This window comes from Ambystoma mexicanum, chromosome 1q (genome assembly GCF_040938575.1).
Source record: "Ambystoma mexicanum isolate Mex_15411 chromosome 1q, UKY_AmexF1_1, whole genome shotgun sequence".
In the NCBI taxonomy this organism is placed as follows: domain Eukaryota; kingdom Metazoa; phylum Chordata; class Amphibia; order Caudata; family Ambystomatidae; genus Ambystoma; species Ambystoma mexicanum.
In genome coordinates, this window is record NC_090922.1 from 1,013,143,475 (window position 1) to 1,013,168,568 (window position 25,094).

Genomic DNA, 25,094 nt, shown 5'->3' on the forward strand with positions numbered 1-25,094 from the left:
GGAATGGGCGACAGGCGGTGATGAGCTTGCAAGTATGCGCTGCTGCAGATGAGACTGCGTTGGATTGTCTAGTCAGGGATAGGGTTGAGTCGATGTAAATCCCTAGGGTTTTCGTGTCCTTAGCAATCGGGATGGTGTTCCCATCAATGGTGAAAGACTTGAAGGCAGGGTCAAGTTTAGTGAGTTTTTGTGGTGAACCAAGAATGAGGAGCTCTGTCTTTTCATCATTTAGGCAGAGGCCGTGTTGGGCCATCCACGCTTGGATGACCTGGTAGATGGCGTTGATGGCAAGGGAGTCAGTTGTGTAGTCTCCTGTGATGGGGATTAGTATCTGTGTGTCGTCAGCGTAATTGGTATACGTGACGCCCAAATGGTCCAAAATATCAAAAAGGGGTTTGGTAAACACGTTATATAACGTGGGCGAGACACAGGACCCTTGAGGCACACCACAAGAGACCGGAGCGGGTGGTGCGGCCGCAAGTGGGGAGAACACGCGCATTGATCTATTATCCAGGAAGGATCTGATCCAAGTGGCGGCATTTTCTGAGAAATGTGCGGCTGATTTGAGGTGATGGCAGAGAATTTTGTGATTGACAAGATCAAAAGCAGCAGAGAGGTCCAGGAGAAGTAATAACGCCAGTTTGCCTTTGTCTTTCAGATCTTCGATCTGCGTTTTTAAATCGATAAGGGCGGTCTCAGTGCCATGGCGAGGCCGGAAGCCTGATTGCCTGAGTCCCAGAAGTTTATTTGATTCAAGGTATTCCTGAATTTGTAGGTAGGCCGCGCGGTCAAGGATTTTTAGTAAAAAAGGTACAGTGGTAATTGGTCTGTAGTTTGTGGGTATGCTGGGATCCAGGGTAGGTTTTTTCAGAAGCGGGATAACCCATGCATCCTTAAGATTGTCCGGTACAATCCCAGAGCTAAAGGAGGAGTTGATGAGCATAGTGATGAATGGTGCTAGGTCGTGAGCAGCTTCCTTAATAATAGGTGCAGGACAAAGGTCACCCTGACAATTGGACGGTTTAAGGCTAGTGATAATCTTTTCCACTTCGAGAATGGAGAGTGGAGAGAAGCTAAAAGGAGTCAGAGAGTCTGTGATAGAGAGGTTTATGGTAGGTATAGGGATCTGTAGAGGGTTGGATTGAAGGCTAGATTGTTTGTTGTTGATTTTAATTTGGAGAGTGGCAATCTTACCTAGGAGAGCTTCTTGGATTTTGGAGCACCAGGCGCTATCTTTGGTACAGGTGTCAGGTGGAGTAACAGGAGTTTCAAGTTCTTTTAGGATTTTAAATAATTCTTTGGTGTTAGATTTGGCTTGCTCGATGCGTTTGTTATATGTGTCTTTTTTTGCCTGGAATATAGCTTCCTTGTAGTTAAGGGTGGCCAGGAGTACGCGTGATTTGTTAGCTAGAGAGTGATTGCTTCTCCAGTGGGATTCTGCAATTCGTTTTTCTTTGCGTAGTGCTCTGAGATGGGGAGTAAACCAAGAGTTTAGGTGGGCTCGAGGTTTAGATTTTCTCAGTTTCGAGGGTGCAATGGTGTCTAAGGCTGTAAGCATGGCCCGGTTGAATGTGTCGACCAGGGCCGTAGGGTCAGAGCATGAGGGATCCCGAACATTGAGAGCTGGAAGGAGGAGGGGGAGGAGTCTATCGCAGGTAATGTTGCGTTTGTTACGGGTGGCCATAGCCGGGGCAATGTTGTGAGGGAGGCTGATAGGTTTGGACTCAATATTGAATGTAATTAAGTTGTGGTCTGTCCAGGCGCACTGTTGGTTAGAGGTGATGTTGATGGGACAGTTGAGGGCGGCAGGCCAGTCAAGGGTTCTGCCCTTGTTGTGGGTGGGTTGGTTTAGGAACTGAGTGAATCCAGCATTAGTGAGGATGTTGTCAATAGACGAAGCAGCAGTGTCCTTGGGGTCGTGGAGGCCTAAGTTGAAATCCCCCAGTATCATGACCTGGGAGATAGCTTTGGTGTTGTGTGTGAAGATGTTGGAGAGGTCCTCCGCGAAGGTGGATAGTGGGCCGGGTGGCCGGTAGAGTAGATGGAAGGTGATAGAATGGTTGGGTGTGACAGCTAGTTTAGCTGTCAGTGCTTCCAGAGTGGAGGAGTGATGTGTGGCTGAGAGGTGGAAGTTCAGAGCGTTTTTGTGGATGATGGCGATGCCACCTCCTTTAGATTGGATGGAATTACGGTCATGTCTGATAATGTTGTAGTCAGGAGGGATAGCGAGGGAGAGAAGAGGACCTGAAGCTGGGTGGAGCCAGGTTTCAGTGATTGCTATAAAGTCGAGGTCAAGGTTGAGGATCAAGTCAGCTACTTCTAGGGCGTGAGCCGGGAGTGATCTGGCGTTGATTAGCGCGCCTTTGATATTGTTTAAGTTAGGGGAGTTGGAAGATGGTGGTAGATTAGGTGAAAGTGTAGGTGGTGACAAAGGGAGAGGCAGTTTGATGCGGTGAGCTAAATGATGGGAAGCGTGGGTAAGACGCGAGCCAAGTCTAGCATTTCTCAAGGAGATAGAGCAGGGTAGGTTAGGTAAAGGTCTGGTGGCGAAGTGCTGGATCCAGAGGGCTGGGTTGTTAAGATAAGGGTTGGTGTGGTGAGCGTGGGATGGCATAGTTGAGGTGTGATGCAAGTAAGAGTGGTAGATAGAGGTGGTGGTATGGTATAGTGCAGTGCAGCCAGAGTGCAGTATAAGGAGGAGAAGGGTAGGCAGCAGTCTGGTAAGTAGGGTACTGAAAGAGTACAGTGGTGAGTTTGCAGTAGTTAGACTGTTGGTGGGGGGCATGTTGACCTAGTAGAGTCTAAGCGCGCGTGGTCTGGTAAGGAATGCGAGGGCGACCATATGACATTTACACAATAACAGTAGTCTGTTAGTGACCAGGGGCACAACACAATTGCAGTGGTCAGTTAGCGACCATAAAGCACAACACAATTGCCGTGGTCAGTTAGCGACCATAAGGCACAATACAATTGCAGTGGTCAGTTAGCGACCATAAGGCACAACACAATTGCAGTGGTCAGTTAGCGACCATAAGGCGCAACACAATTGCAGTGGTCAGTTAGCGACCAAAGGCACAACACAAATTGCAGTGGTCAGTTAGCGACCATAAGGCACAACACAATTGCAGTGGTCAGTTAGCGACCATAAGGCACAACACAGTTGCAGTGGTCAGTTAGCGACCATAAGGCACAACACAATTGCAGTGGTCAGTTAGCGACCATAAGGCGCAACACAATTGCAGTGGTCAGTTAGCGACCCTAAGGCACAACACAATTGCAGTGGTCAGTTAGCGACCCTAAGGCACAACACAATTGCAGTGGTCCGTAGGCGACCAAAGGGCACAGCCAGTAGCAGTCATGAGGCATAAAGCACTAGTGGCTGAAAGTGACTGTACTATTGAGAGGTGGCAGTAACGCATAGAGGCAGCAGAGTTGGAGGCATAAGTGTATGTAGCAAACAGTTATCGAGGGTGAAAAAAAACGAGTTCAAATGTTTGTGATTGCGGAGTAGCAGAAGACATACCAGAAAGCACAATAGTGTAGACTGAGGGTATCCCCTCTACTCACAATGGAATAAAGGTCCGAGTAGACACTGGCTCCAAGGCTCCGGAGGCGAACAGGGGGCAAACAGGGGCCTTAGTGCGGGCCTTTGTTGAGAGGCCGGCGTTCCCGCCTGCCGGGGGAAGGGGATAAATATGAAAGGGGAGGTCAACAGCTGATTCGTGCGGCCAGAGCCTCGCTCTGGTGCCGCGATGCGCCCGCCATTGCTGGGCCAGGCGGAAGAGTCTGACGGAGTCAGTCGATTCTCAAAAAGCGTTGCGCTTCAGTAATCGACGAGCAGCTGGAAATCAATAAATATGCACGATGGCCATACCTGACTGAGATATGATGGCAACCCTCGCCCTTGAGGGAAATCGGCGAGGCAGGGTGATCTGACGCACGGCCGAACCGTGTGTAGCTGAAGATGCTCCTCGGCTCAGGAGGCTAGTGCTCCTGCCCCTCCTACGTGGTGTGCTGCTGCGGCTGGAGCGGTAAGGGCAGAGTTCCTGGCCCCTGGCTCCTGTGGCTCCGAACAGGCTCTCAACAGGCCTTTGTATGGCCTTCGTAAGGGCCGCCGGCAGATCCGCCTGCCGGCGGATGTAGTGGCGTGGATAAGCGAGGCTTAGCCTCGTTGTGGCGCCGCGATGCGCCCGGCATGCGGGGGTCAGGCAGGAAGTAGGACAAGGCCAGGCAGGCCTTCGTTGCAGCTTACCAGCTTACTAACACTGGGTGTTAGTCTTAGCATTGCACGCTGGTGGCGCAAGTTATGGTTGCTTAGCTTACAATAACTTGCACATTTCTGGGGTTTTTCGGTTTTGCTTCGAACCATAACGTCCCTTTAACAAGGTTTTTTTCACTGAATTTCATAGTTTTTTTAGTAGCTCTACTTAACCATAACATCCCTTTTAACAAAGTCTTTTTCACTGATTTTATACATTTATAAACTTTCTGTAATAGGTACAGTAAAAATAATATATATTTCTTTTTACACGGAAATGGTCTACTACTTGATGAAATAAGTGAAAACATTGATACTAACTTTGCATCAGGCCATGCAGGCAGCTGCCTTCAGGGCGCCACCACCAGCAGGTGTGAATGGAAGTGTGAACGAGGTGCAAATGGGAAGCAAAATTAACATGCAGGATTCAAAGAAGTGCTTTTAATCCTGCAAGTTAATTTTGACATTTCAAAAATACATGGCCTGATGCAAAGACCGGCATTGGTCACATGCACACTCAGACAAACGTGCGCTTGATGCACGACAAACTCTGGCGCCTATGCTGAACCTTCAGACACCCAGGGACGCCTGTGGCATAGGAGTTAAACGATGTGGGGAGACTCGGGATGTAGCACCAGACCACACGTGTGTCTGAGGAGCAGGACTGGGTCCCTGTCAAATTGATCCTGCCTAGTCACTCGTCTCGTAGCACTTAACTTAGATCTCTGGGTATAACCGAAATTGAAAACCCTAAGAACCTCAATTTAAACTGATAGGACTTAAGAAAATAACTATTTGCTGAACGTCTCACTACTGTGCCCACCATGAGGTGTTCTCAGAAATAAGGGACAGTCTTCTTAAAAATATAGGATGCACGCATGCTTTAGTTTACCTAAAAACCCACATGTGGTAACACCTCTGCTACAGGAGCATTTAAAAGAACTCTACTGGGCATAGCAGAGTGTGAGGAGCAGTCGCAAATCCTGCCGGGAGCATGAGTTTTTTAATAACACTTGCATAGCTGTCAAGTGCTCCCATATTATGCCCGATAACTTGAGCCTGTTCTTGCTTTTGACTTTACATGCTGGAATTTGTAGGCCCATACTTAGCATGACACACATGAAACTACAAATCCAATCATGCAACGAGAAAAGCCAGCAATGGCTCTTAGTGGCTCACATGGCGGCTATGCACTTGGACATCAAATAGTGGCAGGGAGTTTGGAAATGCAAGCAAGGCTCAAAACTGCACTGACTGGACAGCAGGATAGGAAGATGACCATATGCGTGAAGCATATCGGACTGAAACCAATGTTTGGCAGACTAGTTACCGATACCGTGATTGGAAGCATGTGTGTATTTATGCAATAAAGCAACTTCCTTTATAGCACAGAAATCCTCCTTAGTCGTGTTTGAAAATACCAGCATAATCAGTTGTATACAACCTCTTACCAGAAGTCTGCTAAGTAGGCTCACAGTGTGCACCCCCTCAACCGACAAGTCGGTAGCATTCCTTTTGTAAATGCCTGCACATTTTAAGACCAGCCATCCTAATGGAAAACACCACACTTCTCTATATAAACAAATTATTGCCCATTATGTTATGTGTACTTTGCAAAAAAAAATATTTTAAACACACCATAAAGACATTAAAAATAATACAGAAACGGACCTTAGAAAATCTTCTGTGGCAAATGCAGCAAACAAATAATCTATTAAAATAATAGTAGTGCACCCAGAAATATTATTTTCCCAAGTGTTCGGGCACGTACTTCTAAGCATACATTGATCGATCGTACAAACATTTCCTAGAACATGTCCTATCGGCATGGAAACAAGGCTGTTTTAGTAGTTTCCTAGCAACGCCAAGCAGTTATCCCACAAGGCATTCGCCTGCAGGCGGAAGCCGGCCGTGCAGCATACGAGGCCTGTGAGAAAAGGCCTGTTCTGCGCCCCCACCCCCACCTCAGAGCAGTCGGATCGTTGGAACGGGCAGGAGCCTCTCCTCTCAGAGTAGCCACTGCAGCTACACTGCAACCGTTCATTTGGGTGACCCAAAGGACAGAAGTCCGCCCATTCATACCACTAGGAATTGCTGCCTAGTACATGCAGAGCCCGACAACTCATCCACATCAAGGTCATCCCATGAAGTTTGCTGCTCGCCGGAGATCAGCTGTTTGTCCCCTTTGTTACAGCGGCATGCCTGTTTCTAAGATGGCCGACTGTCCTATCGGCACGGAAACAAGGCTGTTTTAGATGTTTCCTAGCAATGCCAAGCATTTATCCCACAAGGCATTTGCCGGCAGGTGGAAGCCAGCCCTGCAGGAGATAAAGCCTGCGAGAAAAGGTCTGTTCTGCATCTGTTGAGCGCTTAGAGGCGCAGCGTGGCCAACCCCCTTTATGCTTGGCTTTAGTCAGACCAAGTTTCTATAATCTACAACTTTCTTCACTATTCCCATTGTCCTTATCTGCTCCCACTGTCTACATAACCCCCTCTTGCTGCCTTGTGCAATTACCGGATCCTCAGAGACTCACTCTCAGCTCATGAGCACTGCAACTCAGCAAAACCAGGTTCGTTAACTGAACTGCCTACACACTCTTCATCGACATTCAATTACCTCCTCGAGCTGCATCCTCTGTGGCCAACACTGTAAGTACATACTCCCAATTTGTGCTCCAATGATAATCGTCCTACCCACTGTTGCACGGCTGTTTTTTTTGTTTTAATGCCCCTTGAATACATCCGAACCCAAGTACTTTCTCTATGCCTATGGACTAGCCTACTGCACCCGGTATGTGCCCCCTCGGACCAGCCCACTAGCACTGTGTAATACCCCACTGCATGTGCCCTCTGAGATTAGCCTACTAGCACTGTGTTTATGACCATGGGACTAGGCTACTGCACCCGGTTTGTGCCCGTGGCAATCAGCCTACTAGCATTGTGTTTGACTATGGGACTAGCCTACTGTACCCTACGGTATGTGCCCTCTGAGACTAGCTTACTAGCATTGTGTTTATCCCCATGGGACTAGCTTAATGCACCCTACGGTATGTGCCCTCTGAGACTAGCCTACTAGCATTGTGTTTATGCCTAATGGGACTAGCCTACTGCACCTTACGGTATGTGCTTTCTGGGACCAGCCTACTAGCATCGTGTCTATGCTTCCAGGACTAGCTCATTAACATCCGTGCTATATACATCTGCTCTATTACCTGCTTACTATGCTGATGCTGATATACCTCATTGCTCATTGTTTCCTCGCCCAAAAACGTATGTTTTCATCGTACTACAGACCCCACCACGGCCACACCACTACCAAGACCTCAGGTATATTTTACTACCTCACTAGTGCCACCTGGCTTTTAAAATGTCTGAGCACCCTAGTGCTCCCTTTCTCAAGCCACCCTCACCTCCTACACCTAAACCTACTCTTAACTCTTTGCTCATCTGCTCCGACTTAGTATCCAATCCGTACTTCAACTCTCCAGCCCTCTGGCTCCAGCACTTTGCATCCAAACCCACACCCAACCAACCATTCTCTGTGCTCATCAGAAACTCTAGACTTAGGTCCAGATTTCTACATACACCACACCATAAGCGTAACTCGCACCTAAAAACTGAGCATCCCCCACAATCAAGTCCCAATACACCACTAGATTAAAAAATACCTTTAAGGAAAGGCAGATCAAGGGCGCTCTCATTAATGCGAGGTCCCTCCCGGACCACGCACTTGACATTGCTGATCTCATTACCACACATGACCTAGACTTCATCGCCATCATTGAGACTTGGCTTTCATGCTGCATCGGGCCCACTCCTCTCTCTCGCTCTACCTAATGGATATTCCATTATTAGATGCAACCGTAACTCAGGCCAGACCAAAGGTGGCAGTGTTGCCTTTATACACAAAGACATTGTCAACATCAGAATTACTCCTAACTAGCTATCTCTCCCAATAAAACTGCTACTCTGCACCTTATTTACAGACCCCCAGGCACTCTCAACACCTTTACTGAGGATCTTACATCCATCCTTTTAGAGAAAACAAAGACCAACTCTCAAATCATTTTACTAGGCGACCTTAACCTTGGACTCCTTGACCCTAATAACCAGCCTGCATTGGAAATTGCCAGCACTCTCTCCAATCTTGGCTTTAGACACCGCGTCTGTGAACCTACTCACAATAAAGGCCGAACACTTAACTGGGTAGCCAACCTTAACTGTAACATTCATTTAGAACAAAACACCCCTTGTGCATGGTCCGACCACCACATTATCACCTTCACCCTCCCAGCCAATAACTCTCGTACCAAACAGGACATTGTGCCTGCCATATCTACAAGAAACAAAAAGGACATTACACACACACATTACACATAAACTCCTCCCCATCATTCTGCCCACACTTAACAAAATCGCACGATCATGTACAGACCCCACCACCCTTGTGGATGCCTACAACTGTACCATGCTTAAGGCTATTAATACTATAGCCCCCACCAAACTTAGGAATCCTAAACAGCGTGCGCACCTCAACTCCTGGTTTACCCCACATCTGAGAGTGTTACGCAAAGAAAAACGTGCAGCTGAAAACCATTAGAAATGCCTCCCCTGCCCCACCAACAAAGACTACCTCATAGTTGCTACTCTTAATTACAAGGAAGCAATCCTCCAAGCTAAAAAAGAGATGTACAACACACGCATAACTCACGCTGAATCTAATACTAAGGAGCTCTTTAAAATCCTGAAGGAATTACAATCACCCTCCTCCCCCCCTGACACTTGCAGTACAGACAGCGTGTGGTGTTCCAACATCCAAAAAGCTTACCTAGACAAGATAGCTAGGCTCCAGTTGAAAATTAATAATAAAAAAAAACTGCATTCAAAACACCACAAAGCCCATTCCTGCAACGACCCCATAGGTTCACACTCGGGTCCTTTTAGCTTCACACCACTTACTATCGCAGAAGACGAAAGTTTCATTTGCAAACTTAAACCTTCCAATTGTCAGGGTGACACATGCCCTGCCTCTATCATCAAGGAAGCTGCTCACGAGCTAGCCCCTTTCATCACAGCCTTCATTAATGCCTCCTTCATTACTGGCACTGTCCCTGACAACCTCAAGGACGCCTGGGTCATTCTTCTCTTAAAAGAAGCGACGCTGGATGCAAATATACCAACAAACTACAGGCCCATCACCACTGTCCCTTTCATACTCAAGATCCTAGATCGTGCGTCTTATCTGCAGATACAGGACTACTTGGAATCAAACAATCTTCTCGGTCTAAAACAATCCCATTTCCGCCCTAGGCATGGAACTGAGACTGCGCTTATCGACCTTAAGACACAAATTGAGGACTTTAAAGATAACAGTAAATTAGCCTTGCTACTTCTCCTTGATTTATCAGCGGCATTTGACCTTGAGACAACCACCACCGCCTTTGTCAACACCTCGTATCTGCTGGCCACTTCTCTGACAAAGCTACCACTTGAATCAGATAATTGCTGAACAACAGATCCATCACAGTCTTTTGGCCGTTTATAAAAAAAAACTACTGGACGGATTTACACCAAATTAACAAAAGCACGCCCCTCCTGCAATTTTGGTGGAAATCCGTCCAGCGGTTTGAGCTGTAGGCGTGCGCAAAGTTTTTTTCCCCATTATGTCTATGGGAAAAAAATACATTTCGGAACCCCCCCCTATAACTTTGCCACCCCGGACCAAACCTCACTAGAATTTGCAAAAAAATTCAGAGTGGGCATTCTACCTTTTTTGCAACGTTTGGTGAGGATTCGTCTAGGGGGAGCAAAGTTATAAGCTGCCCAAAAAGCGCTCTTCCTATGGGATTAGCAACTTAACAATAACTACACGCTGTGTAATTAAAATGCAAGGGTTTTTTTCTGCACATTCTTTAATTGCGACTTTTTTCTATTTTATGTATCTTTTTTTTTAGTAAATGCTTGGGGATACCTGCCACACCCCTCTTAGCCCATCCCCCACTAACTCCCTACTGGTCCCTCACCCTATATTTCCTTACCCAAACTGCACCCCCTGCAATTTTGTGGTAAAAAGAATCGGTCAATCAATGGTTACTTGATTTCAGGCAGTGCCCATAACAGTTCATTAAATTACAGTACCACAGTACCACAGTTGAGACATGAAGAGCAAATTGCACAAGGTTAAAAAATAAAATGCCTTACCATTTAAACGAAAGTAAGAGAAATTATTCCCCTAGAGATAGCTATGTAAAAAAGAAAAAGGCAAATACCTAAACCTTAAAAATCTGCAAGTACTGAATGAACAACGTGGTCAAAGGCTATAGTACTTGGTGCGCGCGCTCAACTAGACGGTAGAGTGTAAAATTGTTTGATCGAATACGCCAGTCTCGCCAGGTGTAGGAAGATCTAGACAGCAAAATACAAAATCCTAATTTCCCGTTGATTTGCTTAAATCATACGCATCTAACGTGCACCTTGTTTTATATTTGCGAAAGATGGGATGCAGCCAGGATCTCCTGGTCTTGGGGAATGATGGGCAAACCAAGAGGAAGTGTAAATCTGTTTCGATTTTCATGGGACACTATGGACACAGAATTGTTGGACTCGTGTCCATTTGTGAGTGTATGCTGCAACAGGAAAAATGTTGAACCTGAATTTAATATATAGAGCTCTGTGATGCTTGGTAACATGGATTTAAGGTAGAGTTACGGGTTTAAATCAAACTTGCAAAAAAGGTAACCCGGAAAACTTGTCAAATCGGCTGCTATGAAAAAAATATATTTTCAAGCTTAGTTTTTATGAATCTTGCTCTTGCATAATTAGGGTCCTTATCAGTCAGGAGAGGTAGCCTCCCTATACTTTGCAGTACATTACGCAAATGCTTGTGAATTGTAATGATTTGCCACTTGTTGGTTCAGCTATACTTCAAAATGCTTCACTGTACAGTCAGTTCAGTCGAAGAGGTCAAGCGCAGCCAAAAAAGGAGAGGCCTTGGGGCAGTCACAAATTGAAAAAACTCTAATGCCAGTTCCCAGCAATAAAGGAATAGTGGGGTGCCATTAGGAAGATAACGAGTTTTCTTTATGAATTTGGTTTTGATAGTGGGCAAGGTGGTGGCATCATGTCCCCAGATTTCACAGCCGTACAAGACAGCTGACTGTGCCTAAATTGCATAGACATCACAAACCATTAAAGGAAGCTGATAACCAGTTTTTGCATTAAGTGCATGAATTGCTCCCGAGCATCTTTTAAGGATTTGCTCACTTTTGTTCACTTGGCATGACCACCTTCGCATCTCATGCCCAGGCAGTCCTAGAATTTCACCTGTTGGAGTCTCTCCCCATTTATTGAGATATTGACGAGGATTTTGCAGGAGCATAACATACCACCACCACAGTTTTAGTATGGTTAATTGAAAGTTTTCTTTCTTTACGAAGTCCTAGGAGTATGGTTAGCTGTTTCAAAATGCCCATTTTTGTTTTTGAGATCCGACCATGTTGTCAGCATTCATTAAAATGCTTGTTTTCTGTTTGGCAATGTGTGGGGCGTCACAATCTGGTTAATGATCCTGAAATCCCTGTTGAACCCAGCTTGTGACTGGTAAAAGGGCATACAAGAGCTGCAAGGAAAAACACGTGATCAAAAGACCAGCAACCGAGTGAGTCCTTTAGTGTCCAGGCTGCTGAGAATTGCTTGATGAGGCTGGGGCGCAATGCAATCATTGGTTCTGTGGAAGATACTACCCCGTTGACACTGGCACAGGGCGAGGTAGAGGTAATGGTATTTCCCAGTGTTTGAATGATGAGGTCAATGTTCAAAAATCAGATGCTAGTCATGTGACTTAAATTTCAATTGCGCAAATTGGAATCTTTTATGTGATCAGTCCATGTAAGGTGTATGCCTGGTCTAAAGGGGATTCTGCTGGAAAGACTTCACCCCTTAAACATTGGCAAAGACAACAGTTTTGACTTGTGCTTAGGCTTGTAATCTGTGTTTTCCAGGCACTTTCATAATGGTACTACCTGGCCATAAGATGGCAAAGCTGACAAACAGTGGTTGTGCCTGCATGTTATGTCTGTGTCTAGAAAATACAAATCTATTGCCTCCACAGGAGTCACATGGATGTGTCAGTGCTTGTTTTTAACAGGTACTCAGTGAAGGGAAAAGGCAGGTACTCTTATTTTTTGGCTAAAAGCGCACTTGGTAAAAGACAGTTTTATTATATAAGGACTGCTTAAGCGTCTTGATACGTGTAATGAATCCATTACCTTTCAGAAGACTACTTGGAGATCTCGAGTTAGACTTGCACATCACATGGGAATATGTTTTGGCTGTGGAGTGGCAGTTAGTGGGTGGGAATGGCCACATATACTAGAATGACGTCAGTGGACAATGGGTGGGTAAATAAGCAAACGCCCACAGTTTGTGTCCTTCCTCACATGCCATCTCTCTCCTAACTTCTCTTTCCATGACAGCAGATTTGGCATATAGGCAGCACTTTTATCGCCTCCTAATAGCCAACAATAAAAACTGGTCTAGAGGAGGTATTTTCTGAGACCCAAATGGTAACCCTCCCTACTCAGAGTGGCATAAGGTGGGGGTTGCAGTGTTGCCTCATGAGATTCTTGGGGCTCTTCGGATCACCAGAGATCCATTTTCTTCCCATCACAATCCAACATATCGGAAATATCTGATCCTTTATTATCTGGCTTCACATCAGTGTTTAGCAAAACAGTTGTAGCATTTAGCTACAAACCAATGGCTTCTGTTGCGGCCGGAGTGCATCATAACGTGGCTATCTGGGCAATTTTGGGTGGGGGAACATGTTCTTAGGTTGGAGCATAGCCATTGCCATGCTAAACACCAAACTATGGAAGCAAAGTTTGGACTCCCTTTGTGATATGTATGTACCAAATCCGATATGACCGTCATGATGAAAACAAGTTGATATTTGTAGCAGTTATTTTTTTCTACAATCCTTCCTCGCATGTTCACAGCCTGGTGAAACCTGTTTAGCTAATCTCTTGGAGTGTGGCTGTACCATGACTGACCATGTGCTTGTTTTTTTTCTTTACAGCTGAGCAAAGAGAACATTGTGGTGTCCGTGTATGTGCTAGTAAACCTTGCCTTTTTAATAGCACTGCTTGTGGGAATTGGCCAGTCCTGAAGCTGATGGTAGTAAACGACATGAAGAGGACAAATACAGATTGTAGCCATCACTGGACTTCTTTCATGCAATATGAATGGAACATTTTGATTTTGTAATGGTTAATTTTTTAGCACATCAACAGATTTTTATCGAGAAATAATTATGGAAGCATTATTTAACGGTCTACTTGGTGGCATATTCATGTATTTTTTCTTTTACTAAAATGGCCTACATTTCCGCCCTGAATTACACAGGATATCATTGTAATCCCTGCCCACTCCTGCAATGGTTTGGATTACATTGCTGTTCTTTATCTTCTGAATTGCGCAGGAAATCATTGTAATCCCTGCCCACTCCTGGAATGGTTTGGATTACATTGCTGTTCTTTATGTTCTGAATTACGCAGGAAATCATTGTAATCCCTGCCCACTCCTGCAATGGTTTGGATTACATTGCTGTTCTTTATCTTCTGAATTGCGCAGGAAATCATTGTAATCCCTGCCCACTCCTGGAATGGTTTGGATTACATTGCTGTTCTTTATGTTCTGAATTACGTAGGAAATCATTGTAATCCCTGCCCACTCCTGCAATGGTTTGGTTTACATTGCTGTTCTTTATGTTCTGAATTACGCAGGAAATCATTGTAATCCCTGCCCACTCCTGCAATGGTTTGGATTACATTGCTGTTCTTTATGTTCTGAATTACGCAGGAAATCATTGTAATCCCTCCCCATTCCTGCAATGGTTTGGATTACATTGCTGTTCTTAATGTTCTGAATTACACAGTAAATCACAGTAAATAATTGTAATCCCTGCCCACTCCTGGAATGGTTTGGATTACATTGCTGTTCTTCATGTTCTGAATTACACAGTAAATCACAGTAAATAATTGTAATCCCTGCCCACTCCTGGAATGGTTTGGATTACATTGCTGTTCTTTATGTTGAATTACGCAGGAAATCATTGTAATCCCTCCCCATTCCTGCAATGGTTTGGATTACATTGCTGTTCTTAATGTTCTGAATTACACAGTAAATCACAGTAAATAATTGTAATCCCTGCCCACTCCTGGAATGGTTTGGATTACATTGCTGTTCTTCATGTTCTGAATTACACAGTAAATCACAGTAAATAATTGTAATCCCTGCCCACTCCTGGAATGGTTTGGATTACATTGCTGTTCTTTATTTTCTGAATTACACAGGAAATCATTGTAAACCCTGTCCACTCCTGCAATGATTTGGATTGCATTGCTGTTCTTTATCTTGCCATGCTCTTTGGCTACCGATTTTCCTGACTCTGCACATCAATATTATGAACTACCTCAGCACAGCCTTACACATGTATGATATTACATTTCATGAAACTGTTTACATTCTTCACACAATGTCCGAGGAGGAGTAAGCATTTGCACTTATTATATCCATATGACTGGGATGGATTTGGCCTGGTTCTATGGGGAAGGTATGATATGATTGGTTATTTATAATGTGCTTAATACCCAGAGGTTTCTAAGCGCGGACGAGGGATTTGAACCTGTGTTACGCTGTGTCGTCTTGCTTCCAAGGCGAGCACGTTGCTGCTGAGCTATCCTCCCGAGAGCAGGCTTGCCGCCATCCAAGGCAAAGGAATTGGAGCATTCTCTTTATTCTTATTAGATGAATGGCCTCCTCAATGATCCTGATCTTACTGAACCACGGAAGCCTAACTCCATTCCAATACAATATAGTATATCTGTTTCCAGTTACTGCATTTGGGAAAATCATAATTTTATTTAAGGCAAGAAGCTCTGAACTCGGAGCCACCATTTTAGCGAATCCCAATGCACTAACACCAACATGATGCTGAGCTCCTGTGGAATGCTCCTTTCTTTGCTGCTCTTTGACAGATTTGCACTGTTATTTTCTTGAAATTGCTGTCAGGTCTGCTGAGTGACCTGATAAGATACTCAAAAGGGAGCTTTTCTGCTGCGTTGTAGTGCCCAGACTACCTGTGTTTTGTGGTTCCATATATAACATTTCTCTTTTAGTGATCTGGGAGTGACCTTGACCTATAGATTCAGTCCAGCTAAATGCAATTAATGTCTACCTTTTAAAAGTGTGTACCTGTGCAATATAAAGCCAGGCAAAAGTTTTACCTGTACTTGGCTTCAAGATCTCTTTGGTTTAGAATTAAGGGGTGTGTTTATTCGAGGGGGAAATGCATATTGCCTGAAAGCTGTAAACACATGAATGTAAAATAAACTGCCCTCTTTTAAATGAGCTGGCGCTAGCCATCCTGCACATTGTATGTTTTTATTGTATACTTGAATGATATTTAGGTTTGAAAGAATGTTTAAAATGAGTTGTGTAAAAGAAGAAACCTGTGTGTTTATTCCACTCTCCAGTCTTATCGAACACCTCCCAAGGCAATATCCATTGCCTACTCCCTTTCTACTAATGACTTGGCTCACTACTTTCCCTCTAAAATTCGATACTAACACAGCCCTCCCCTCTTGCCATCCGCAGCCCTCCTTCTGTCTACCACCTCTTCCCCTACCTCTTTTATGTTTACCCTATACTCCCCTATCTCTCCTATTGAATTAACATGCATACTTCGCAGTGACAAAACATCTTGCGCTTCTATCAGCACTTTCCCCCCAAATCGATAAATACTTAGTCTCAATCATTGCTCCCATCTTTCTGAGATCTTTAACCTCTCTCTACCTGAAGGACTCTTTCCTGCCGCCTTCAAATCTGCAACTTTATTTCCCCTATTGAAGAAACCTTCTGCTGTCCCAGAAGACTACTGCCCAGTTGCTCTCGTTCATTATTCAAAAGCTCTCACTTTAGTACCTTGGGGATAATGGCCTTGCAGAGCCACTGTAATCTGGCTTTGTTAGTAAACAATCCACGAGACTGCTCTCATGCATGTCTTCAACCTTCTCAATCATGCCCACCACTCCAAACATTAATCTATTCTGTGGACCTTTCAGCCACTTTTAACACTTATTACCACTCTTCCCTCCTTCTCAATCTCAAAGAACTTTGGGTTTGTTAATCTGCTCTTGCCTGGATTGCCTCCTACAAGGAAGGTCGATACTTTAGAACTCACAAACCTCTGACCCCACACCTTATTGTTGGAGTCCCCCAAGGATCAGTCCTTCGGTCGCAGTGTTACCCTCTATACCTCTGCCCTAGGAAGACTTTTCTCACCCATTGGCTTCACTATCACCTTTGTGCTCTCCTCTGCCTCATGCGGAATTCTTCAAAAACAGAAGTCTGTTTTCTCCCATCTTCCAAAGCTATCCCTCCCCTCTCACCTCCCCTCTCTCCTTCCTGCTTGACCTACTTGCTCCCGCACTGAAGGCTTGCAATATTGGGTTAATCTTTGCTAGCGACTACAGCAATTCATCACTACCACTGCTTCTGCTGCTCATATTAACTCCCTGAACATTCAAAACATTAATCAATTTCTTACTAACCACTCTACAAAAACTCTAATAAGCATTGTTGTGCTCAGCAAATTGGGTTGCTGCTTCAGACTACTGCTGCTTGAGCCTTCCTCTCTACTCCTTCCTCTAAAAAGTCCTCACATTTGCTACCCACACTCTAAAAGATGCTCCACCACTTCTACCTAAAGACAACATGCCGGTTGGCTCTCCATGCACAAAAGCTCTCTTCTCACGTTCCTTAACTAGTCTACAATGCTACACATGGTTTTGCTCCTCACAAGCTGTCTGTATCTCCATTTATTTGTGTTTCATTATGCACAAACACTTGTGAATAGGCGCATTATAAATACCAACTCAATCAATCTGTTTCCTTCCGATCCTCCACTGCACTCAATGTCACTGTTGCATACCCTCTGTATGCCTCCTTTTGCTTCCGCTTTCTCCATTCTTGCCCTGCTCCACTGGAACCCACTTTCCATAACAATCAAAGTCAGCCCAACTGTCGATCTCTTAAAAGCTCAGCTTAAATTTCACTGACTTGCCAAGAGGGAGCTCACCCTGCCTCTCCCCATCGTTTCTACCTGACCCTACCACTGCACCATATGAATTTTAATAATGTAATTGTGTATATTTAATTAGTATTCCTCTGTAGTTTGAAGCACTTGCTCCATAGGTTAATGTTACCTTTGTAAGTCACCTGTTTCCCTCAATAGATATGGTGTCTGGTTGTTCTGTCCCTGGAACCCTGGTATATGTCCAAATGTTTACACTCTTATAAACTTGTTCACTACTTGTTCTCATCTTTATGCTATTGTACATGCACTCCTTGTGGGAATGGTTCCACCATCTGTAAATGTGTTATTGTAGGTCATTTCTGACATCCCTGTTCTTAAAATAAATGCAAATTGAGTACAAATTAATGTGGTCATATTTCTAATGCACTTTCCAATGCCTGTAATACTTTCCACAGAATCAACACTGTTGGCTTGCAACCAAAATACCAAAAGCAAGATGGTAGTTGCTGGAACATGTTTGCCAAGTACATGATTGCATATATATTTTGATGTTTTAGTTGCCCACGTATTCAACTGATATGCCTGCATGAGTTTCTCCTGGGGACCTCCTTAGGGAATACAGGGTATCAATGTTATTCCCTTAGAATCCAACATATATGATGTGAGTTAAGTATAAATGAAGGACATTTCATGTATGTATTACCATAAGTTACTGGCTTTCCTGGTAGAGTGTTTTATCTTTCAGTAGGTAAGAACCATCCTGTTGTGCAACTTTTGGTGTTTTCCATGGTGTGCTTAAACTGGCTTAGAATAAACATGTACTAATATAAAAGTTGGAGTGTAGCATATCTACAGAAGTATCGGCAGCGGCTCTCGTACTGTCCCGACTGAATTGAAGGGACCATGGATGGTAAGTAGAGTTGATTGATTTTTGGGACATAATTCACACGGCATCTGTTACCATCTATGTGAAGCCTGATCTCAAAGCAACATATACAGATTTGATTCTACGCTATCGTACTAATCATGCCCAAAACATGTCAGCCTACCATTTAGCCTATTCTTGCGGTGAAGACAAACTAGTAAGAAGAAATCCCAGGGGAGTGAGCCCACTAACATAACAGAGCAATGACCTCATAGAAGGTATCCTTATCGACTATTGCAGATCTCCGCGAAACCAGCATGCAATAATAGAAAAAACCTATTGTCATTCAAGATATCAAAGCAATTGGGAAGATGATTCCATATGTTTCAAAATTCACAAATGGTTCTATCAAGGAAATTGCAATGGCCTGGAATATCCTGAGTAGTGCAAGAATGAATTTCCTCTTTGAATATGAAAGAAGTGGGTATATCGGACATGGGGTTATGCATAATGGCCAAATCAGAAATCCAGAGCAGAACACAAGATTGGTGATTTAGCAAAACAGTGGGTTATGAAACGATGGATTGGTGATTTGCTGTGTGGAAGGTGCATCATGTGCAAGCAGAGGCAGCAAATGTCTCAAGATGATCTAGGTCTGTAGAGTAAGGAAATGTAATAATTCTAGAAATGTAATTCGTGAACAGGCGTGTCAATCTTGCAACTCCTAACAAATCAAGAAAACCAAGATCTGTGAAGACTCTATACATTGATTATGCAACCTGCTTTAAGAAACGGTTGTTGACATTTCCACTTGTCTAACAATGTAGACACTGCTGACAACTTCAGATGCACAATACCGTTAAGGATTGCAGCTCAGGATGAAAAAGCTAAGACAAAAGTATTGGAAGAGGAGTCTAAACTTTTTCCTAACCGAAAGTAGCATAGGGGCATTTGCATCCACGAAAAGGCACTCAGCCAATCGGGTTGCTGTAAACACGTGCGAGAACTGCCAGTATCCCGCCCACATTGCACTGGCTACCAAAGCCCCTTCGCAGGTGCCACCATCTTTTTTTTACAAGTTTCCTGATCCTGCTGTGGCTCCGTTACCATCCAGTATGCCTTATAAATAGAAACAGGCTTTATCTCTTTTCTATGGTGGTGGCCGTCTTGTTTTTTATGGGCTATTGGGCTCTCACTAGATGCACAAGACCCATCTCCCAGGGAAAAAAAAACATGAAAACTAATTGTGCCTCCCCTCCCCCACAATGGTTCCCCATGGCATGAATAGCTTTGACCCCCTTGCCGGGGGCATACAGGGCAAGTAATAGCCCTGAGCCTTCTCCAATGCCAAGTCTTCATTCAGGCTTAACTGGTCTCAGGCTGCCAGCACTTTATTAGCCATAGGGGTAATAGCTTGTTAGGCAGAATCATGTGCAGTACCCTTTGGGAACACCTCACACAATTAAGACTACAAGCGACAGTACAAATTCACCTTTGGTACAATCCCGTACTACACAGTAAAGTGGTAGCGATGGCTGAGCAGCCAGACTTATCTCAAGAGTAAAGTGAGCAGTATCAACAGTTGCACAAAGGACTGCATTTACTATGGTTCAAACAAACACTGACTCACGGTTTCTGAGTAAAAGAATATACATTTATTTACACATCAGTTGTAAAACAGTTCACTAAATGAAGCAGCAGAAAAATCACACTCTTAATATAATGCACAACACCCCATGAATTCTGGACAAGTTAAGCTCAAAATGAAGTGTGAGCAAAATGGCACGCCAGCAATTAAAAAGGGAGGGAAAGACAAGGTTATACAAAATTAAGGTGCACCAATAATTAAGTAGGCAGGGCAATCTAGAAAAGGCTTGCTACAATGAGGATTCAAATCAATAGGCCTGGGCCAATATTAATGGTACAGAGTCTTTGCAGAGGATCACACAGTTCAGAGTAGTTCGCGGTTACGTCTTTGCCAAGAGTTCGAAACGAAGTTAGTCAGAAGAAAAGTTACTTAAAACAGTAGAAAAGGACAAGCCCTCGGATTGGTGAAATATTTCAAACACTTTCACTGCGGTCGGACGGAACGAACAACCCGGTTAGAACAGTACCTTAAATGAAGAAGAAGGCTGTAGCTGAGGCAGAAGTTCCTGGCAGGTCCTGCAGGCTCACGGTTCCTGAAGCAACTGTCGGACTGACACAAAGTAGGAAGACTGGAGGGTCCTGCACTTCCTATGGAAGAAAGCAGCGGCAGCACAAAGCAACAAATAAAAGGTGTGCTCCTTAAAACCCAAACAGGGTCCTGTCCTCCTGGCAATCAGTTTCACTGCAGCTTGTGCAAGGGATTTCGATCAGACACACAACCAGGTCTCACCTAGCAATGTAGTGCACAATGAAACCCTTATTTATTTTGTCTACAAGTTCAATATTCTGAATGATATACCACTCATATCACAACCGTCTCAAAATACCCCCCAGGTCACACTGAACCAGGAATCTGGCTTGTTTGTAAAGGTAAATATTTATTTTATTTACTTAATGTTCAAATCTTCAAATCACTCATGAGTTTAATATATGCAGTCTTGAGTCGCACTCCGAGTGGTATGCCAAAATTAGAGTCAATCCTTACGTTCTGCCAGAAAACTCACTGTAGCCAAATCCAGGTTAGAATTCTTCTTTAATGGTACAAAAATTAAAAATCCATGTGGAAACCTCCAGCCCTCGCCCAGTAACACAGAGGAAAAACCTTGACGATGACGCGTTTCGCTACACCTCGTAGTTTGGTCACATGCCTTACTCACAAACAGACACAGTATTTATATCTTTCACCCATTGGCTAGCAGTGAAAATCGAGGTAGGACTGCCACCATTTGTAAAGTGCAAAATTTCCGCCTTGATAGCCCGCCATTTTGTAGTGGTTTCATTCTTAGGTAAAACCTATGAGCTCTATAAGTAGAAAAGCTCCGAGCTCACCCCTTCCAATATGGACAAATATAGCAAATGTTAGAAATGGAACAGTGACAGATGTTACAAATAAAACATGACAATACCCATCTTAGTGATACTATAATGTCATATTGTGTTATTCATGTTTGTTATTCATATCTGGTCGTGGCTCCACCCAATGTAATTCCAACACATTCAATTTCATATGGTGACAAATTCAATTGCAAGGATATGCATTTTTCACAATTTTTTACGATCAATCTCAGCCGTGTAATGCATAGTGCAAATAACCCATGATTCTTCCACTGTAATTTGGAAAATTCATTACACATGCACAATTTGTCAAATATAATTAAATGACTGGTCTTAAAAAACCAAATGTTAATAAAAACACTAGGTGAAAGGGTCTTATCTCATCAATGACATATTGTCAGACCCTGCCTGCACACTGAGTGAACGTTCTTTTAATTTTGCAGACAACACTTGCTAATTAATTAAGATTATCAATTCCTGGCCTTACCATAAATAAAATGACATTATGGGATGGATTTATAACACTGTTGCCACATTTGACGAGAAAATACACCAACCAGGGGCAAGGAATTAATCTATGGGTGTTGAATAACCTGTGTCTGGAATGATTTCAAAACAACTCCTAGTTGGTATCTTAAAAGGGAGTAATAAAACCTCTCAAATAAGAGGAATCAAAGGGAAAAAGGGGGAGTCAACAAGACATCTAAGAATAACCACAGATCTGTTTCTCACAGTATTTCTTGAAGGCAATATAACATTTGTTTTCATTCGCCCAAGAAAGTATATAGTTCCTCGTCAATGTTATGTCCCAATGGAAACTCGAAATCGATAATGTATCTCGTTTCCCGTTGTCTCAATAATTCCTCTCTATCTCCTCCCCTGGGTCCAACCTTTACTTGATGTAACCCGATGACCGAGAAGTCACATAACTTCATGCTTCTCCCAAAAGTGTTTCGCTATTGGGTATGCATAATCCTGGTTCTTTATTGTTCTGATGTGCTGTTGTATGCGTACCTTCAGTTTGCACTTGGTACTCCCTATGTACCATTTATTACAGGTGCATTTCAGTGCATATACAATATACTCTGAATCGCACGTGATTCTGTCCATAATGGTGATAGTTCTCTTGAGTATAGGATGTAAATAAGTGCTGCACTCCTCCGCATGCTGGCATATTTTACATTTTCTACATTTGAAAAAGCCATCCTTCCTGCAGTTCACCCAGGTTGGGTGATGTGAAGTGATATCAGGTGGCATGAAACTGCTCACTAGTTTGTCCTTAATGGATTGGCACTTCTGAAAGGAGAAGTTGGGGTATTCCCCCAATGATTGCCTCAAATCTGTGTCGACTACCAATGTATGGCAATGTTTGCGTATAATGCTTTTGATGTATTTTGCAGATTGTCCATACGTCAAAATTAGGCGACTTGTTGTCTCTTTATCCGTTCTCAGTGTCCTGTCTGTGCGATCCAGTAAGAGTGTGGACCTTTCACATTGGCGGGCCTTTAAGTAGGCTCTCTGTATGATCTGTTTGGGGTAGCATTGTTTTTTAAAACCCCATGCTGTAATTTTATTTTCCTCATCGTAGGAACTGAGTTCGGTACAATTCCTCCGAAGACGGATAAATTCGCCATATGGGATACTCCAGATAAGATTTTGGCAGTGGGCACTTTTGGCATGTAACGGGGCATTTGTTCCTGTTGGTTTTTGAAACATTTTGGTTTTAATCTTCCCATTCTCAATTTGGACAGTAACGTCCAAAAATACTACTTCTTTAGGACTGTGGGTTTCAGTAAATTTAAGATTAAATTCATTGATGTTCAACTGTCCACAAAATCTGTCTATTCTTTGGAGGTGCCTTTCCAAATGATTTATAGATCATCAATGTAGCATTGCCACATGATCACTTTGTTCGTGAACATCTTGTTATCTTCTTTCCAAGCCTCATATTTTTCCCAGTACCCCATTGTCAGATTTGCATATGCAGGGGCAAAGATCGTACCCATTGCGGTACCTTGCTTCTGTCGATAGTATTTTTGAATAAAAATACGTTATTAGTCAAACAGAGATAAATCATCGCCAAAATCATTTCTGAATGTTTAGTATAATTCAGGGACCTTGTGTTCAGAAAATGAGTGCAGGCTATCATACATTGTTCATGTGTGATGGACGTGTACAGGGAAACTACGTCCATCGTGGCCAATAAAAAATCTGAATCACAGGGTAATTTGTTAATTTTTGACTGGAAATCTTTCGTGTCCCTTAGGTATGAGGGTAATGTCAAAACGAAAGGAAATAAAGATTAATCGATATTTTTACATGTTCTCTAATAGTGACCCAGTAAGTGTTACGATGGGTCTACCTGGAGGCTTCGAAATACTGTTATGTATTTTAGGAAGGAAATAGATAGTTGGTGTTGTCGAATGAGGTTTGTAGAGAAATTTGATATCATTGTCTTCCAACATTCCTTCTTCGGACCATTTGCTGAGAAAATTCTTTACCTTCAGTTCTAAATCCTTCATGGGACTTTCAGCAAGTTTTTCATAGCAGGTTTTATCATTGAGTTGCCTATTAGCCTCATGTACATACTGATCTCTGGTCATGAGTACGATGTTCCGGCCTTTATCTGAAGCCTTAATAATGCAATTAGGCACGAGGTTCAATTCTTTCAAGGCTTTAGTATACTCATTCCCTATATTGCGTTTGTAGTTTTTAGCCTCTTTATGTCTCATTTTCTTCAGATCTTCAATGACCAGACTTTGGAATGTTTCTATAGTTCCACATGTTATGACCGGAGGTACAAATTTGGATTTGTTCTTTAGTTTAGTAGTTTTGTACCAATCCATGTTTATATCTAATTCATCCAGGTCTAATTCGGTGGATTCAGAGGCTTGATCGCCTCCTTCCTGAAGGAACATGAGAGTGGATAAAGTGTCCAGATCTGACTTTGTTAGTTCAGTCCGCCCAACCTGGGCAATTCTTTGTTTTTGATGGATGGGATTAATCATGAAGAATTTGTAATCTGATTTTTCGGATATATTGATCAAAATCTTTCCTGGTTTGTGGATAGTCATATTCTGGTGTAAGACAAAAATTCAAGCCCAAACTGAGGGCTGAGCTTTGTGATTCAGTTAGAATGTGATTGGACAGGTTGACAATAGACATTTGTAGACTTGTCTCAATGGCCGTTCCTTTTAGTTCCGAGAGCACAGTGATCTTCCTTAGGTGTTCTTTACCAATTTGTTTGCCCCTCTGCCCCCTTCTCATTTTTGACTTCCTCCTCGTACTTGTCCCTGTGTTTTGCCTCCTCCAGTCTGCTTGTTCGTCGTCCCATCCTGACAGCACAAGCGCATCTCTTCTAAATAATTTAATCGAACTGGGGGTTCTTCATTTTAACTTTCGGTGACATCCGATTCCGAGGCCATGGAATTTTCATTGGAGGTTCCGGCCCTGTTTTCAGCCATGGGCACCTTCTGAGCTTTGGTCTGTGCCCTCATTTGGTCAAAGCGTCTGGCGAACGTGTACACACGGCCATTCTCATAATCCTCTTTATCCCTTAGAAATGTACGCTGTTTTCTCTGTTGGATTTATATATATATATATATATATATATATATATATTCAGTGAAAAAACTTTGTTAAAGGGACGTTATGGTTCAAAGTAAAACCGAAAACCCCCTGAAATTCGGCAGTTATGGTAAGATAAGCAACCATAAGTCGCGCCACTGTGCACTGCTAACACTAACACCCAGGACATCAAAGATGACATCACAAATGTCATTGATGACTTCACTGATGACATCACATGTCTGGCTCTCCCTTTTTTCCCTTTACTGACATATCTAGGCCACATCGTTTTCTTCAGTAACAGTCAGGAAGTAAAAATTGAAAAG

The 25,094-nt window shown here is 43.4% G+C and overlaps 1 protein-coding gene across 2 annotated transcripts in view; it reads left to right on the forward strand.

Moving 5' to 3' along the window:
- The window catches only part of LOC138540387 (putative ferric-chelate reductase 1), a 552,853-nt gene extending 537,165 nt beyond the window's left edge, over positions 1-15,688 (forward strand). For both annotated transcript variants that reach the window (XM_069641681.1, XM_069641683.1), the window contains exon 16: positions 13,335-15,688. In XM_069641681.1, coding sequence (XP_069497782.1) covers positions 13,335-13,424 — 90 coding nt within the window. In that variant the 3' untranslated portion in view covers positions 13,425-15,688. The remainder of the gene's footprint in view (positions 1-13,334) is intronic.
- The last annotated feature ends 9,406 nt before the right edge of the window (positions 15,689-25,094 follow it).